The 16,480-nt window shown below is 44.6% G+C and overlaps 1 protein-coding gene across 2 annotated transcripts in view; it reads right to left on the bottom strand.

Annotated features, from left to right (window-relative positions):
* The window catches only part of LOC144723627 (tyrosine-protein phosphatase non-receptor type 14-like), an 87,294-nt gene that overhangs the window by 48,789 nt on the left and 22,025 nt on the right, over nucleotides 1-16,480 (bottom strand). For both annotated transcript variants that reach the window (XM_078602506.1, XM_078602507.1), the window contains exons 3-5: nucleotides 10,231-10,328; nucleotides 7,891-7,958; nucleotides 6,711-6,781 (exon numbers count right to left, since the gene is read on the bottom strand). In XM_078602506.1, coding sequence (XP_078458632.1) covers nucleotides 6,711-6,781; nucleotides 7,891-7,958; nucleotides 10,231-10,328 — 237 coding nt within the window. The remainder of the gene's footprint in view (nucleotides 1-6,710; nucleotides 6,782-7,890; nucleotides 7,959-10,230; nucleotides 10,329-16,480) is intronic.

Here is a 16,480-nt window from a genome sequence, read left to right as displayed (position 1 = left end):
ACTTTTTTGCCGATTGGCCGTGTCGGGTGGTGGAGGGTTACGACACATTTATAAAATAACGCGATCTAAACCCAAAAACGTTGATAATGAATAATATCGGTCGCGAAAGCCTACGTGTTAAACCACTCAAGTAAGATTTCGAGTTGAGGTTTGCGCTGGACACCTTCCTCCCGGTGTGTGTTGGCGCTGTTACCGCCTGTTGGTCGGCGTGATGTCTGACGCTTCACTCTGCGTGATGGGAGCTGCAATGCTCATCTGCAATTTTATCGAGCGACTGTGTGTGGTCTGGGACCGATTTCGCTGTTGTTTTGCCGCCTTGCCCAAGCTTGGGACTTGGCGTACTTATGTAATTGTAACTTCTATACTTAATTTATTTAATAACTATTTTAACTATATTTTTTGTGATTTGCTTACCTTTCCTATACTTTGCACTCCTCCCGTTGTTTCCACTGTTTGTTGTTCTAACTTGCTGACCCACCCCATACTGGACGACTCTGAAAAAATAGCTTCAGAAGCTCGTCGGATTTCTCCAGGATAAATAACGATTCTGATTCTTCGGGAATTGAGGAACTATTCCCGAGTCCTGAAGAAGCTCCTGACACTTGGAGCGAAACGTCGGACACCGTGCCGAGCAACACGTGGCACAATAAGTATACATTTATTATTTACCTATTGTTACTTTTATATGGGTAGACAGAGCAATGCAACTCACTGCATTATCACCCTCTATCATGTATCATCATGTTAAAGGAATGCAATTGTTTAGCATGTTGTGTTAGAGACAATTTAAATTATCCGCAGTCCAAAGCTCAAATAAATATTTATTTTATCGATTCGTGGTGAATATTTTGCGCATGTGGCCCACCAAGGGACGCAACTTTTGTTTACATTGTGATCCTGGTGGTAATTAAGGTCGCATTCCATTAAATCGGCAGAAAAACAGACGTAACAAGTCCAAGCAGCAGCGCGAGACGAAAATTGATTTAGAGGCCCCAGAGCATTTTTGGATTCCAGTGAACTTAACGCAGCTGCACAGAAATCGAGGTTTGAAAAATAAATGTTGCCAAGCAGAGACATGTCTTTCTTTTTTCAACAGATCCTGATGATACCAGTATTGCAAGACATCACGGAACTCTGAAGGATAATCAAGCAGCAGAGAACTTTTTTGTTTTACTATAAAACAGCCCTTTGCGGACCACACAGACGTTTTGCTGTAATGCTTTGGCTAGCTGCTTACATTCTCGGAAGCGATCAGTGCATTAATCACACGAGATAATGTGTTGCACAACAGAGTGTGGTGCATTAGCACAGCGTCGAAGTGTGTCCCTGTAATTAAACGAGCGCTGGGCTGCTCAAACATCTCCGCTGGTGGTCTGAGGCGATGGTCCGCATTCTTGTGGCAAAGCGCAATCTGTCCGCTCCGCGTGTAACAAAATTTACCCCGAGCCCAGAAATCCCATGAATTGTCGCAACATTCGGGTGCCACGATTTCGATTCCAGCAGAGATTATTTCTCGTCTTAACGTGTTTGTGTCTCGTCGGTCATGTTTGTAAAAAAAAAATCCCCATTCTCATTTTGTACAGTTTTGCTCATGCTATTAACCAAAATGTAACGCGAGTGCGTAATTTTATTAGGACGCCACTGGAGTTACGTGCTCACAGAACGGAGGACACTGTGTATACATCAGCTCATTGCAATCTTCCAACACAAAAACTGCTAACATCCCACGTATAAGCTGCGAGATTGAAAACTCGTCTCTTAATTAATTGCTTTGTCTTGAGTTTTTTGTCCTTCCCCTCACACCTCCGATTAGCACGATTGGCTACGTACGGTGCGAAAAAAGTTCAACATACATACATACAATTTGCATATAAGTAGCATGAATCGTCAATAACAGACCCTTCCTAGACACTAAAATGGAATAATCGTGATTATCAAATCGATTTTTATAAATTAATCGGCGCATAGTGGCATCCATACCGTTCATAGGACACCCACTGCTGTTTTTCCATCAAGTGGTACTCATTTTATAAACCAGGTAGAGATGATGGGCCGAGCCAAACGCTGAGGATTTGAGCTGGGTATTCTTCCACAGCGACACCCCACTTAGCAATTTACAGTAAACCTCAACTTCATACAGAGGTGGATATAAACATAGTAGTAGGTTTTTACCCTTTTAAACTGGTACAAAACTGACACCTTTATTCAAGGCATCATGTTTGCAATGACCACAACACAAGTAGTCAAAAAAGCAAACAAAAAGAAGCAACTCTGATAATGATAATAATATGCACTGTCCTATTATCATTATCAGAGTTGCTTCTTTTTGTTTGCTTTTTTGACTACTTGTATTGTGGTCATTGCAAACATGATGCCTTGAATAAAGGTGTCAGTTTTGTACCAGTTTAAAAGGGTAAAAACCTACTACTACATTTTGCCACTGGTAAAAGAGATCTCATAGTGTAAATGGATTTAAACATTTAGAATTCTAGACATCTTGCAAGTCTATGTCTGTTAAACTTCTTTTTCACCGTATCCAACCGTGCTAATTGGAGGTGCGGTATAACAGTGGTTGTGTATAATTATAACACTTTACTCAGTCATTTCGCAACACATTTGGCAATAAACACTGCCTTAAATGAAATAAATATATAACAGGCGATGTTTGGACAATAGCCCTTATTCGTAGCAGAAGGATGGCCATCTCTTTTCGTGATAGTCAAAAGTGTTGAGGTTTTGTTATTTGTGCACCACAGCCAAAGCAGCGTCGCAGAAATGTCTCCGTGATTTGTGTTCCACGAAAACAAAATAGTTTACTTACTACAACATTAACTCTGTAATTTCCATTCCCTAGCATACATTAAGCTGCTATTACCATGTAATTTTCCTCCGGTGGTCTGGAAATGTGTGTACTTTATTCTGAGCAGCAACAAACGTAACCCCTATTAACCACTACTGAAACCTTATACGACATCCTGAATGTATACGTGTGCCCATGCTTGTGTGCGGGAGGTGGTCATGCAGTGGGTGGTGAGAGCATTGACCTACGAACCTGACGACTTCAGTTCGCTTCCCAGCTACGGCTTAAAATTGCGGCAAGAAAATATCTGAACTGGTTCTGAGCCTCCCCTAAGTTGATTTCAGTCTTCAACGAGTACCTGATGCGGTGTGCAAACGTGAGCACTTGAGCAGGCTGGGTGTGGTGCCGGCCACACCAGCCACTCCCTTAATAGGTGCTCTCTAACAGCACTTGCCCCGGCAGCTTCTGTACTGGGATCTTTGTGAATGTGTGAATGTAGGTCTGTTGAGAACCTAGCCTGGCACAGATTAGCACGGTTGCCTATGTACGGTGCGAAATAAGTTCAACAAAGAGTACGCACATACAGGATGCCTTGGTGACGTCAACTACAATTTAATGGTGAACGGCAACTGTTGCTGATTTTGTATTTCTCTGTGAGAGTTTCAGTCTGCCAAGAGATAGTACAATTCCAAGGCGATTATAGACTTAATATTCCAGCCAGTGTACTCGGGTGGGTCACATAGGTGTATTATCTCATTTCCTGCATACTATTTTCTAAGGGTGGATGGGAGATACTTTTGAATATCCAATCCACTTATTTGGATAACTGGAACAATGTCCCACTTAATCCTTGTTGTGGTTGTGTTTATAGCTTAGGATATGTTAATTTCTTGGCCACGACACATCATGTGCTCTCTGTCTGAAACAAATAAGAATGTGGGCTCTGCATCTAATCATTAAGGTTTACAACTAACTGCGTGATGAGAAATGTTGTGTAATAATTTTCATCACCTTATCAATCAACTGCTGGATGTCTCCCAATGCCATGTTCGTGGTGGGTTTTTGTTTTTGTTGTATCACCTTACTTGACCTCGCTGGTCATAGTTGGTTTCATGAAAGGGAGGGGGGGTGCCCCCAGGAGTTGCGCAGATATCGCATCACTGCTGATGTCAACTGTGGCCAGGAATTAAATTCAGGTTGCTGGATTCACAGCATAGTGAGATAACCATTGCTCAATTGTCCTAGCAAATGGTGCATATACACAATCTGTGGCTCTGCAAGACCGATAATCGAATCTGTAAATAACGAGAAAACCCATCATGACAGGATCATCGTGCAGACCAGAAAACCCATAAGACTTTGTGCATTATGCAAAAACTATTAGCAGTTCCTGAAGAACTGCGTGGTTGTCATCTTGTCTTCCTGTGAAGTACAACACAATTAGAATTCAAATTTGGTTTACAAATGATGAAATTATTCAATTATATCACATTCATGACCGTGCCGATGGTGGCGATGGCACCATCGGCATCAACTTAAGGACCAGGGTCAGGAAGCGCTTTCACTCACGATCTGAGCTCCTGTTAACAACCTAATGATGTTGGATACAATCTCCTGGAAAACGTCCATTTAAATGTCGTGAGGTTATTCTCCAACAAACACCGGTGGCGCAGCTGGAGCAGTGACACATTTGGCCACGTTTCATCCACGAGACACTTTGATTAATTGCCTGTGTCGGGTGCAGGAAGTTTTACGACACGCATCTTATTTACACAACGACCTAACCCAAAAGAAACCAATCACTCATTATTTTGACTCAAACTAGAAAATTAGTACACACTAATGCGTGGCTACAAACCAACAAACTCTTGTTAATTTAGCACAAATAGATTGTTGTATGCGGTTTGCCAATACTGCCAATACGCAACAAAGACTAAACACATTTGCCAATATCACGGACTTAAAAAAGGGGGGGGGCGCCCGAACAGCACCCAGATAATTTATGTGCTACAAAGAAGGGCCCCCCATTCCCCATAACCTCGTCGTCCATTACATTTATTTCACTGTTAAGGCAGTGTTGTTGATGAAGGTGTCGGGGTTTCGTTATTTGGGCCAACACAGTATCGCCATTTAATTCGTCTATGAACATTTTACACATGTGTTGTTGGCGAGTCAGCGCAGGCACCAGAGATGCTGGTGAACGTAGCAAGCGGAAACGAAGCATCATATTTGTAAGGATTTTTTGCACAATTGTTCTTTCAAGTGCCAAATCTATAAAACGCATTAAGAGTCAACAGGGGTAGTAAAGATTTCTAAATAAAGAACAGAGCTAAACGGAGCTAAATTCTACTGAAGTTATATGGCAAACACGAAAGACTAAGGGTTCACCTTGCAAAAAGGAAGTATCTTATTCTTCAGTGTGTATTTTGGGGCAGAGAAAAGAGAAAAACGCTCTTCAATTGTAAAAATAAATTCCACAAATTCCGACAATTTTACTGCCACTTGCAAACCTGATAACGGAGAGCCACAAGAATGGCTGTTCTCGATAAGGGTTATAATCAGTCAAAGGCACCTTGTTGACTTGAAGTCTTCACATTTTAATGTGCTCGACTGGTTGCCTGTGTTTAAGCACGGTGGGCATCACAACGCTTTTAAATCACTCTCTCCTGCACGTTTGTGCAAAGCTTTGTGCGACTTCGAGTGCCTTCCTTGGGAGGCACCGCAGGCATCGTCGTCTTATTGCTTAACAGATCACAAGGCAGCAGACATCGTGCTGCTCGCAGCAAACATCGCGATTTTCACCTGAAGACGGGCGCTTGTGTTCCGTCCGAAACGTCGCGATTTATTTTGTTTTATTTCTACCCACGTGACTTTACCGAAAGAACCAAAGAGTGTGGATTCCTGCAGTCAAGATTGCTTAACAGATTATTTGGCGAAACGGCGAGCGTTGGCGGCAGTGGTGCACAAGCACACAAATAACAACAATGCACTCAAACGCATGGCCTATTATATAGTGTTTCTCTTTAAAGCAGTATAATTGACAAATGTGTTGCGTTTTTTTTTAAATATACGTTCCAGATCCAGGCAAAAATAAACTTAGGACTGTAAATGGATGTCTAAACAGGCTCTTTAATTTAAACAAAAATGTGCAAATGTAGTTAATCCTACCCGCACTGCTAAATTATGTAAGGAGAAAGCAAACGCGTGATTAGGAAATCAATATACATGTGATCATGAAAGTTCCAGAACACTATAAAGTATATGAGCAAACAAGTGAGACACATAAAAAAACCTTTGATAATAAACTCAGCAATGGGTAAAGTGTTTTAAGGACTGGTTAAAAGAGGGCTGTTTGTGAGCACCGATTTCTTCAGGTAAGCTGAGCACAGGGCACAGGGCAGTGTGTAGCCACACCATGCCCCCAGCCTTCCTTAGTTTCTCAGTGCAGGTGTCATACAGCGAGTGTTCATGTTATACTCGGTCAACATCGGGGAAGGCCTCGACTGGATTTCTATGCTCGGTACACTTCCAGGAAACCCAGGCCAAGAATAAAACAGCGATTGGAACTTGTATATATTTTATGTATATTTATCTAGTTTTCGTGTTTTGCTTACCTTCCCTATACTTTGCACTCCAATCGTTGTTTTACTGTTTGTTGTTGTTACTTTCTGACCCACCCCTACTGGACACACCTGTGAAGAAGAGCTTCATAGCTGACTGGATTTCTCCAGGATAAAGATTCTGGTTTCTAACGCTGGGCTCAGATGGCCGCAATCGCGCCAGGTGAGAAGGCCCAGGAGTTTAACTCACATTATGGAGATGTTATTGCTACGCACTAACTTACCATGCCACCACATTACACACAAAACACACAACAATAAACAAAAATGTGTATATCAAAAAGTGGTACCTGTGCTTTTGGTGAAAGGCAGCTACCTTTTGCGTGAGTTCCTCCACTATTCGATCATCCTGAGACCAGGCCTAAGAAAGAGATGTCAATCAGTCTCGCCGACTGTTCCGTACAATGTGACGAGCATGCATGCAGTCGCATCACCTTTAAGCTGAAAATTGTCACCTCGTATAAGCCAGGCCGGGTTGCGACAAACCCACCACATGGAGGAGAGACCATCACGGTATGAAAGACAAATGGGTTATAACATAACAAAGCTTGAACTAACACAATCTCAACAGACAGCTCTGCAGCGTTGAGTCTGGATAGTGTGCGCCTCGATGGGTGAACACTAAGCACAAACAGGTTTGTGTTAATTCTAGATTTGAAGCTTTCGTGACTGCAAGGATTCATACTCTTAGGTTTTTCGGTAAAGTCACGTAGGTAAAAAATAAATAATACAAATACAAATAATAGAAATAATAATAGAAATTAAAAAAGAAAAAATTATAAATCACTAATAATAATTTGAATAATAATCATTTTTATTTATTTTTTCTATTATTATTTATATTATTTGTATTTTTATTATTTATTTTTATCTACGTGACTTTACCGGAAAAAAAAAACCTAAGAGTAGGTTTGTGCTAGGCTACGTAGCTACGTGGTGAGTGGCAGGAGTGCAGTGCGGACACAATCTATTGTTGTACTGCACTTCTAAACCTACGTTACCTCTGCTCCCCACCTTTACCAATGCGCCCTGACCAATGTGGCTTTGGGCTGGATTGTAGATCAACTCGAAGAGCACGAGGCCAAACAAACACCCACCACTGTTCCCCGAGGCTTGAAAAATGTTGTCCATCTACTCTTGTAGATTTGGCGCCTTTGGCAGGCTCACTAAATAAACTGGCACATTGAAGCGGGTGCTTTTTCTGTAAACAGCCCTGATTGAAAAAAATATTATAATAATTAAAAACAACTCCACTCTTTCATGACACACAAAATTCCTGTGCTACAAACATAAATGCACTTCCGTGGGACTGGCCCACAATGGCAATGGGTGGCTTGCGACAAAAGAAAAAAAAAATTCCAAGACTTGGTTGAAAAATAACTTAATCAGAAAAGATAAGCTATGTTTATCGCACACCCAGAGATTCACGGCCCACAGTAAAATAGCGAATTAACTTTTCGTTTGGCTCACCAGGGGAAAGAGCACGTAGTCTCGGAGAAAGTCCTGCGATTCACGCTGATCGTGGTCTCCGAAATTTGCTGCAGGCGGGAAACGAAACAAGTTTTGCACTTCAGAGATAACCGCGTAAAAAATATGCACATCCCAAAACAGCAATCATTTCCACTAACTGTTCAGAACAAGCGCACGTTAGCATATAGAGTCACGTAAAAGTGTGCATACATTATTTGCACATTATATGGCGCAACTTCCATTTCAATATTCCTATTTGACAGCGAGGTGAATTACAATATCAATGGGTATGGACGCTGCAAACGGGACACGTGCTCAGCTATCCACAGTTTGTTATGCGTGGCTGTTGTCAATACAATTTGCAGCATTTGGCCTAAAAAAAAATAAGCCAACCGCTTGCCCAACAAACGGAAAGCAGGCCTAATCCAGACACTGGACAAAGCAGACCACACAGTAGGCACCCAATTCTTAATCCATTAAAATTGATTCTCATGTTCAAGATACAAGCACCGTGAGTGTAAACATTGACAATTTACAATTTGATAATTGGTTGTTTACCCTGTTATCTGGCAACAAAACTGAGACCTTTTTTTTACAAGGAGTCATGTTTGCATTGACCACAATACCTGCGGTCGGAATGCAAACAAAACCACATCTCTGATAATGTATGCACTGTCCTTGAAATTGATTGATCCACACCCGAGACAGCTTTTCTTAGAGCCTAGTCTCACATGGTGTTGGACCAGATGACGCCAAAAGGCGCACTAAAAAAAAAGGTGTCAGTTTTGTTGCCAGATAAAAGGGTAAAAAAACAATTATCATATTTTGCTACTGGCAAAGGAGGTTCCAATGGTGAATTTACAATTTATTAAAATTACGGTGGAAATTCTTATCCGAGGACCCATTTGTTTAGCGATTGCTTCTACACGTGACTTGTACACAGCTAGAGCACCAGATGCACAAGACATAAAAAAAATTATAATACATATTTGTCAATGTTATATTGTGCGTGGACTTCATCCCACATAGCCACAGATCCATGTGACAGCCTCCTCCTCCAGCCCTATTCACCTGTAACTTCCATTATCTAAGGCCCAACCAGATGCGCCAAACATACTACCCACTATTATTGGTGGATGTATATTTCTATTTTAACTTTTCGTTTTGGGCACGTGAGATGAGTGACGATGGCAACGTCGTCGTCGTATTTTGTGGCATTTAACCACAAAAAACTGCGCAAAATATCAGGAGCCATGTTTACGGTTAGGAGCAAATTATAGTAATCGTCAATAGCCACTCTCCTATAGCAGGATGGACAAGAAGTGTTCCACTGTGCACGCTAAAGGTGTAGGTTCATGGAGCAAACCAGCCCTACAAATAATACACATTAACAGTACAGATAAGAGAGCAAAATAAAATAACTGTTGAATGAAACGATCGACCCCTAATTCAAATTAATATTCATTAAATTGCAGGACAAGCCTGGGATCACTATACACCAAATAATAAAAGTCCACTCTAAAAACCAAAAGTCACTAACTTTGCGGATCACTGCGGAAAACTTCACTCACCACCTTCAGACGCACTGCATTTACAACCATTCCCGAGGGAGGGTGCTCCTCCGCATGGGCGGATGACAAGTCAGCTGCACGTAATGATTTCACGGCACGCACATCCCGTGATAATCAATTATTGCTCTCACGACACATGGATTAAATCACGTGTATTAGCAATCAATGACATTACATGTAGGCTCACAGAACGGACACGGCACAACGAGGCAATGAAAACGCGATGTTACAAACCACACGAGCAACGCAGACCAAGGCGGACAGTACTAACGAGACATTATAAATGCGACGCGCAGTGTAAGAGTGTACATAAGGGACCAACAAATGTAAAACCCCCAAAGCTTAAAACTAACCGTGACCCCAAACCGTGACAAAATTATGTTTGCTTTCTCCTTATATGGGCACCTCAGTGCCGAGATGTTAACTACCTCGCCCGGTATACAGGAGGGAGTGGGTTCGATCCCAACCCTGACGCTTGTATATTTGGAGTTTGCATGTTCTCCCCGTGGTCGCGTGGATTTTTCTCCGGGCCCTCCGGTTTTTCCCTCCACATTTAGAATCAATGTCACGCATTTAGAGTATTTGGCTGCTATACATTTCCATACAATAATCCACTTTGTCGAGCTATTATTTGGGGCCAGGTCGCTTGTGAAAAAGAGCTGCATAGCTCAGTGGACCTGACCTGGTAAAATAAAAAGTTGTTGCGAGTTTAGCGATTATTCAAATCGCAAGGGATCCATTGCTACATGGCTATCGTGAGGATATTCACCCTGAACGGAGAGAGCTGCCAGACGGACGCCCTGCTCGAACGTGCAGAGCAGCTGTCCCTCCACCACCGCCTTCTTCAGCTGCAGGTAGTACTGGTACCTGTACAGAGCGAGAGGTGCACACGAAGATCATCCATAAAGCCTTAAACTCCGATGAGCACAGTTGGCTATGTGCAGTGCGAAAGAAGTTCAACATGCGTACAACAGACTATTGGGGCAACCACTGTTCTATATAGCCTCTTGTTACAGCAGCTCTTTTGCCCACTTCAGAAATTGTTTCTTGCTGTGGTTGTCCCACCTGATGACGGACGCTTGTGTTGCGCCCGAAACGTCGTCATTTATTATTTTATTTCTATTATTATTTTTATTATTATTTTTTACTATATATTTTTACCTACGTGTCTTTACCGAAAAAACCTAAGAGTACTGTTCAGGGACACTTAATGAAGGGCGGCACGGCACGCAAGAGGGTGGGTAGGCAAAACCACGCCCAGCCACCTTTGTCTCCCCCAGTGCTTATGCTTAAACACAGCACCTGGTAGTCATATGAGGCTGAGTTGCCCTAGGTCAGGCCCATGACCGGTTCAAATATTCGTCACCAATGTTGTTCCATTTCCATTCATGGCCTCGGGTCACGAGGTTTGTAGCGCAGTGCCCCAACCGCATCACTACCGCAACACAAACACCCACCCCCCGCTGTGGTCACACGCCGGCGACCGGCGAGCCTGCAAACTTCCACGACTTTCTCCAACGTCGCCTCGCCTTGTACCAAGTGCTCACTTGTATCACACACACCATTCCAGCACGTTCAAATGCATCTCACGATGCGAAGAACCCCTTCGTGTTTCCCACACAGGAGCGTGCACCGTTGTGCCAGGGAATGACTGGATATTTTTTTTATTTACTCAGTCATAGAGCACTTTCCCACGCATGCTGCTATGGGATGCTTCTGCTACGAGATGGTCAAACCAACATTGTTCATTTCTCAGAGCTAGAATCGAGTGCAACACCTCATTTAATGTGATGGGATTTTTTTTATGCAGTCATTATGAACGGGGCCAAGATCATCAACTCGCTACACTTGAGATTCCTGTGAAATCCAAGGTGGACGCCCGGATTCAAACCCAGATTTTCAGCGGTGTGAGCTCAGTGCTGACCTCCCAGTCACCCTGCCACCTCAAGAAAAAAAATGTCTTGAAGCAAATTGCAACCATAACGATTCTTACAAACGTATATATCCGTCTCCGTTTAATGGGGCTCAAGTGTCTTTGCCTATGTGAATGCATGTGTTCGAGGCTTATGCACGTGTGTTGACATACAAGTGTAGTGACGTTGGAGATGTCACTATGGTGCCGGCCTGAGAGGGCCACGGCACGCGATACACCGTCATCGCGTACACCCCGTGGGCGGGTGTAGAGTACCAGCCCGAGCGGGGCTTGGCGCACGCTTGGATAGCGCGAGCACCACGCATGGCATGTGGTGCGGGCCCCCACAGGGAGGAGTGAGAGAGTGTCAGCCCAGGGGCAGGGTTGCCCCGGGCCACGGCACTCTGGTTGACCCTGCAGACACGTGATCTAGAGTGTCCACAGAGAGGCCCCCAGGTGGGGGGGCTAGGGGGTGATCACGTGTCTGGGGAGAGCTCTCGAGAGGGAGCTGGAAGGCTCCAGAAGGGGGCGGGGCAAAGGGTGGAGCGGCCCCGACCCGTGGGGGGATATAAGGCGGGTCCCTGAGAGGGACCGGGGTTCGCTGCATTCTACAAGCTGGAAGCTCTACGTCTACAAGCTGGAAGCTCTACGTCTCAAGCTGGAAGCTCTACGTCTCAAGCTGGAAGCTCTACGTCTACAAGCTGGAAGCTCTACGTCTCAAGCTGGAAGCTCTACGTCTACAAGCTGGAAGCTCTACGTCTCAAGCTGGAAGCTCTACGTCTACAAGCTGGAAGCTCTACGTCTCAAGCTGGAAGCTCTACGTCTCAAGCTGGAAGCTCTACGTCTCAAGCTGGAAGCTCTACGTCTCAAGCTGGAAGCTCTACGTCTACAAGCTGGAAGCTCTACGTCTCAAGCTGGAAGCTCTACGTCTACAAGCTGGAAGCTCTACGTCTCAAGCTGGAAGCTCTACGTCTACAAGCTGGAAGCTCTACGTCTCAAGCTGGAAGCTCTACGTCTACAAGCTGGAAGTTCTACGTCTCAAGCTGGAAGCTCTACGTCTACAAGCTGGAAGCTCTACGTCTCAAGCTGGAAGCTCTACGTCTACAAGCTGGAAGCTCTACGTCTCAAGCTGGAAGCTCTACGTCTACAAGCTGGAAGCTCTACGTCTCAAGCTGGAAGCTCTACGTCTCAAGCTGGAAGCTCTACGTCTCAAGATGGAAGCTCCACGTCTACAAGCTGGAAGCTCTACGTCTCAAGCTGGAAGCTCTACGTCTCAAGCTGGAAGCTCTACGTCTCAAGCTGGAAGCTCTACGTCTCAAGCTGGAAGCTCTACGTCTACAAGCTGGAAGCTCTACGTCTCAAGCTGGAAGCTCTACGTCTACAAGCTGGAAGCTCTACGTCTCAAGCTGGAAGCTCTACGTCTCAAGCTGGAAGCTCTACGTCTCAAGATGGAAGCTCCACGTCTACAAGCTGGAAGCTCTACGTCTCAAGCTGGAAGCTCTACGTCTACAAGCTGGAAGCTCTACGTCTCAAGCTGGAAGCTCTACGTCTCAAGCTGGAAGCTCTACGTCTCAAGCTGGAAGCTCTACGTCTCAAGCTGGAAGCTCTACGTCTCAAGCTGGAAGCTCTACGTCTACAAGCTGGAAGCTCTACATCTACAAGCTGGAAGCTCTACGTCTCAAGCTGGAAGCTCAACGTCTACAAGCTGGAAGCTCTACATTTCAAGCTGGAAGCTCAACGTCTACAAGCTGGAAGCTCTACGTCTCAAGCTGGAAGCTCAACGTCTACAAGCTGGAAGCTCTACGTCTCAAGCTGGAAGCTCAACGTCTACAAGCTGGAAGCTCTACGTCTCAAGCTGGAAGCTCAACGTCTACAAGCTGGAAGCTCTACGTCTACAAGCTGGAAGCTCTACGTCTCAAGCTGGAAGCTCCACGTCTACAAGCTGGAAGCTCTACGTCTCAAGCTGGAAGCTCTACGTCTCAAGCTGGAAGCTCTACGTCTACAAGCTGGAAGCTCTACGTCTCAAGCTGGAAGCTCTACGTCTACAAGCTGGAAGCTCTACGTCTCAAGCTGGAAGCTCTACGTCTACAAGCTGGAAGCTCTACGTCTCAAGCTGGAAGCTCTACGTCTACAAGCTGGAAGCTCTACGTCTACGAGCTGGAAGCTCTACGTCTCAAGCTGGAAGCTCTACGTCTACAAGCTGGAAGCTCTACGTCTCAAGCTGGAAGCTCTACGTCTACAAGCTGGAAGCTCTACGTCTCAAGCTGGAAGCTCTACGTCTACAAGCTGGAAGCTCTACGTCTCAAGCTGGAAGCTCTACGTCTCAAGCTGGAAGCTCTACGTCTCAAGCTGGAAGCTCTACGTCTACAAGCTGGAAGCTCTACGTCTCAAGCTGGAAGCTCTACGTCTCAAGCTGGAAGCTCTACGTCTACAAGCTGGAAGCTCTACGTCTACAAGCTGGAAGCTCTACGTCTACAAGCTGGAAGCTCTACGTCTACAAGCTGGAAGCTCTACGTCTCAAGCTGGAAGCTCTACGTCTACAAGCTGGAAGCTCTACGTCTCAAGCTGGAAGCTCTACGTCTACAAGCTGGAAGCTCTACGTCTCAAGCTGGAAGCTCTACGTCTCAAGCTGGAAGCTCTACGTCTACAAGCTGGAAGCTCTACGTCTCAAGCTGGAAGCTCTACGGCCTACGAGGCATCAACACGTGGTCGCGGACCCGAGTGAGGGCCCGACCCTTCGTAGCAGTAACTCCTCTGTATAGGGTAGTTAGCTGGGTGGTCACCACCCTAGGCTGTATCTGGTGAAGGGGCAAGTTACCCCTTTGTGTTATGTGTTGCAAATAAAGGTGTTGCCTCTAAAAGGAACAACGTCTGTGACTTACTTGGACCCACTACACAACCATTAAAACTGCCCTCTGTATATACAGTACTCTATACATCAGGGAAGTGTGGTAAAACTCTAAAAGTGTGCAATGAAGCTTCCCAAAATGCACGCTTGGGATCACACGGAGGCGCTTCTGTGGCCGTCTGGAACGCTCTTCCTTCCGATACTTGGAAGCCACCGGAGCTATGCACTTTTAAATCTAGATTGGAAACTCATTTCTTTAGAACTGCTTTTTTGTTTAGATTGTTGTCCTTCCCCCACACCTCTGATTAGCACGGTTGGCTACGTACGATGCGAAAGAAGTTCAAAGTACGTACACACCAAAGTTAAAGATGTTTAATTGACTAATAAAATTGTAACCGGCCATGCTAGAAGGGATGATGGTTGGTGAGTGAGAATAACAACAGAGTGGAAGCCAAGGGAGGGCACACCCAAGAGGACATCCGGCATGGAGATAAAGAAATGAAAAACAATCTCAATCAGGTCAGACGGCGAAGGGGAGGCCTTCACCCAGCAGTGGATTCTTGATGGCCGATGTTCGATCCAATACAAATAGGTGCATGCTGCATATATTGGCAGTGCAGACACGAACACAAGAAAAAACTTAATTCCATTCTCCCTCCATGCCAACAGCATTGTTTACTAAAAACGTCTTCTACTTCTTTCGTGTGGCTGATGGAGATGCACAGCAACAACTACAATTTCACATTCAGGTGGTCAAGCCAGATAACCCCGTCAGGAGCAGGGGAGTGTATGGCTGTAAAGTCTCCTTTGTACACGTGGATCGGGCTTTGCGTCATTATATGTTTTACGGGCTGTTCTGGATGACCAGACTTGGACTCTGGAGAGTTTTAAAATTTTCCATTTGTGCATGAGATATCCGCATCTACCATGGTTTGTGCAGATGCTGTTTCGGGTGGACCATGAGCTTCGTGGAAGATCAAAACCAGGGATATTCTGCTTTGGGTGTTTCACAATGTTGGCATAAAGCACATGCCAACGTTGTGGGATGTGAACACCAACATTCCACGTTTTGGATGACAATAATAAACCCTTAAATTTCGATTTAAAGCTTTCGTGACTGCAGGTATTCATCTTCTTGGTTCTTTCGGTAAAGTCACGTAGAATGGAAATAATAAAAATAAAACATTATCAAATAATTCTCACGACGTTTCGGCCACAACGCAAGCAGCCGTCCTCAGGTGAAGAACAGGTCTGTCAGAAAGACAGCATCTGAGGACGGCTGCTTGTGTTGTGGCCGAAACGTCGTGAGAATTACTTTATGTTTTATTTTTATTATTTTATTATTTCCATTCTACGTGACTTTACCGAAAGAACCAAGAAAATAAACCCTTATTTCTCCACTAAACTTCATATTGACAATCATCCGTGTGGCATATATAAGGCATTGGACAAGTACAGTACGGTTAAACATCGCACTTGGAATGTGCACAGGGGGGCGTTTGCATATGAAAGCACAAAATCTGATTTCAATAAAAAAAATCCCTGGGGGCTTCCAAAAAGCTGCCGAGAGACTGCCAACCGCAGGTGCCTTTTGCCACATTTTCTCCATGAACACCTTTTGGGATTTGAAAGAAATTACTGCAGAATTTCTCGTTTTATAGTTTTACGGTTCCTATGCTTTGTGATATCACGCAGAAAGCGCGTGCCAATGAATGTCCTGCATACCTGTCAAAATACATTACGCCCGATATTTGGAATTTCCGGCCACTGGCTGGTTAACGATTAAAAATCAAGTCGGAAAATTTGCAAGAAAATTGTCAAGCAAATCGTGGCCAACTACGTTACTCGTACAGTAAACTGAGCAGACAAATCAGGAGTATTTTATTTGCTTGGAAATAGTTTCCCTTTTCCTGCTGCAAAATCCACAAATACACCTGTTATCAAATTTCCATTACATTCACACATACAAAACCAAAGATCCCCTATGAAGCCGTAACAGACTCTTGTGGCAAGTGCTGACAGCGAGCACCTATGAAGGTCGGCACGGCGCACGAGGAAGGTGGGTGACCAACAACATCCGGGCTGCCTTGTCTCCGTCGTGGTGATGTTTACGCACCATACTAAGTACTCGTTTGAGGCCGAGTTGGCCTAGGGGAGGCCCAGGACTGGTTAACATAATCTTCACTGATGTTGGTCATGAGCAGGAATCGAGCTTGGGTCGCCGAACTCGTAGCTCAGTGCGCTAACCACTAAACTACC

Source organism: Lampetra planeri, chromosome 18 (genome assembly GCF_965212315.1).
Source record: "Lampetra planeri chromosome 18, kcLamPlan1.2.h2, whole genome shotgun sequence".
In the NCBI taxonomy this organism is placed as follows: Eukaryota; Metazoa; Chordata; class Hyperoartia; order Petromyzontiformes; family Petromyzontidae; genus Lampetra; species Lampetra planeri.
Note: the sequence above shows the minus strand (reverse complement) of the source record. Positions and strands in the feature narration are given on the sequence as shown.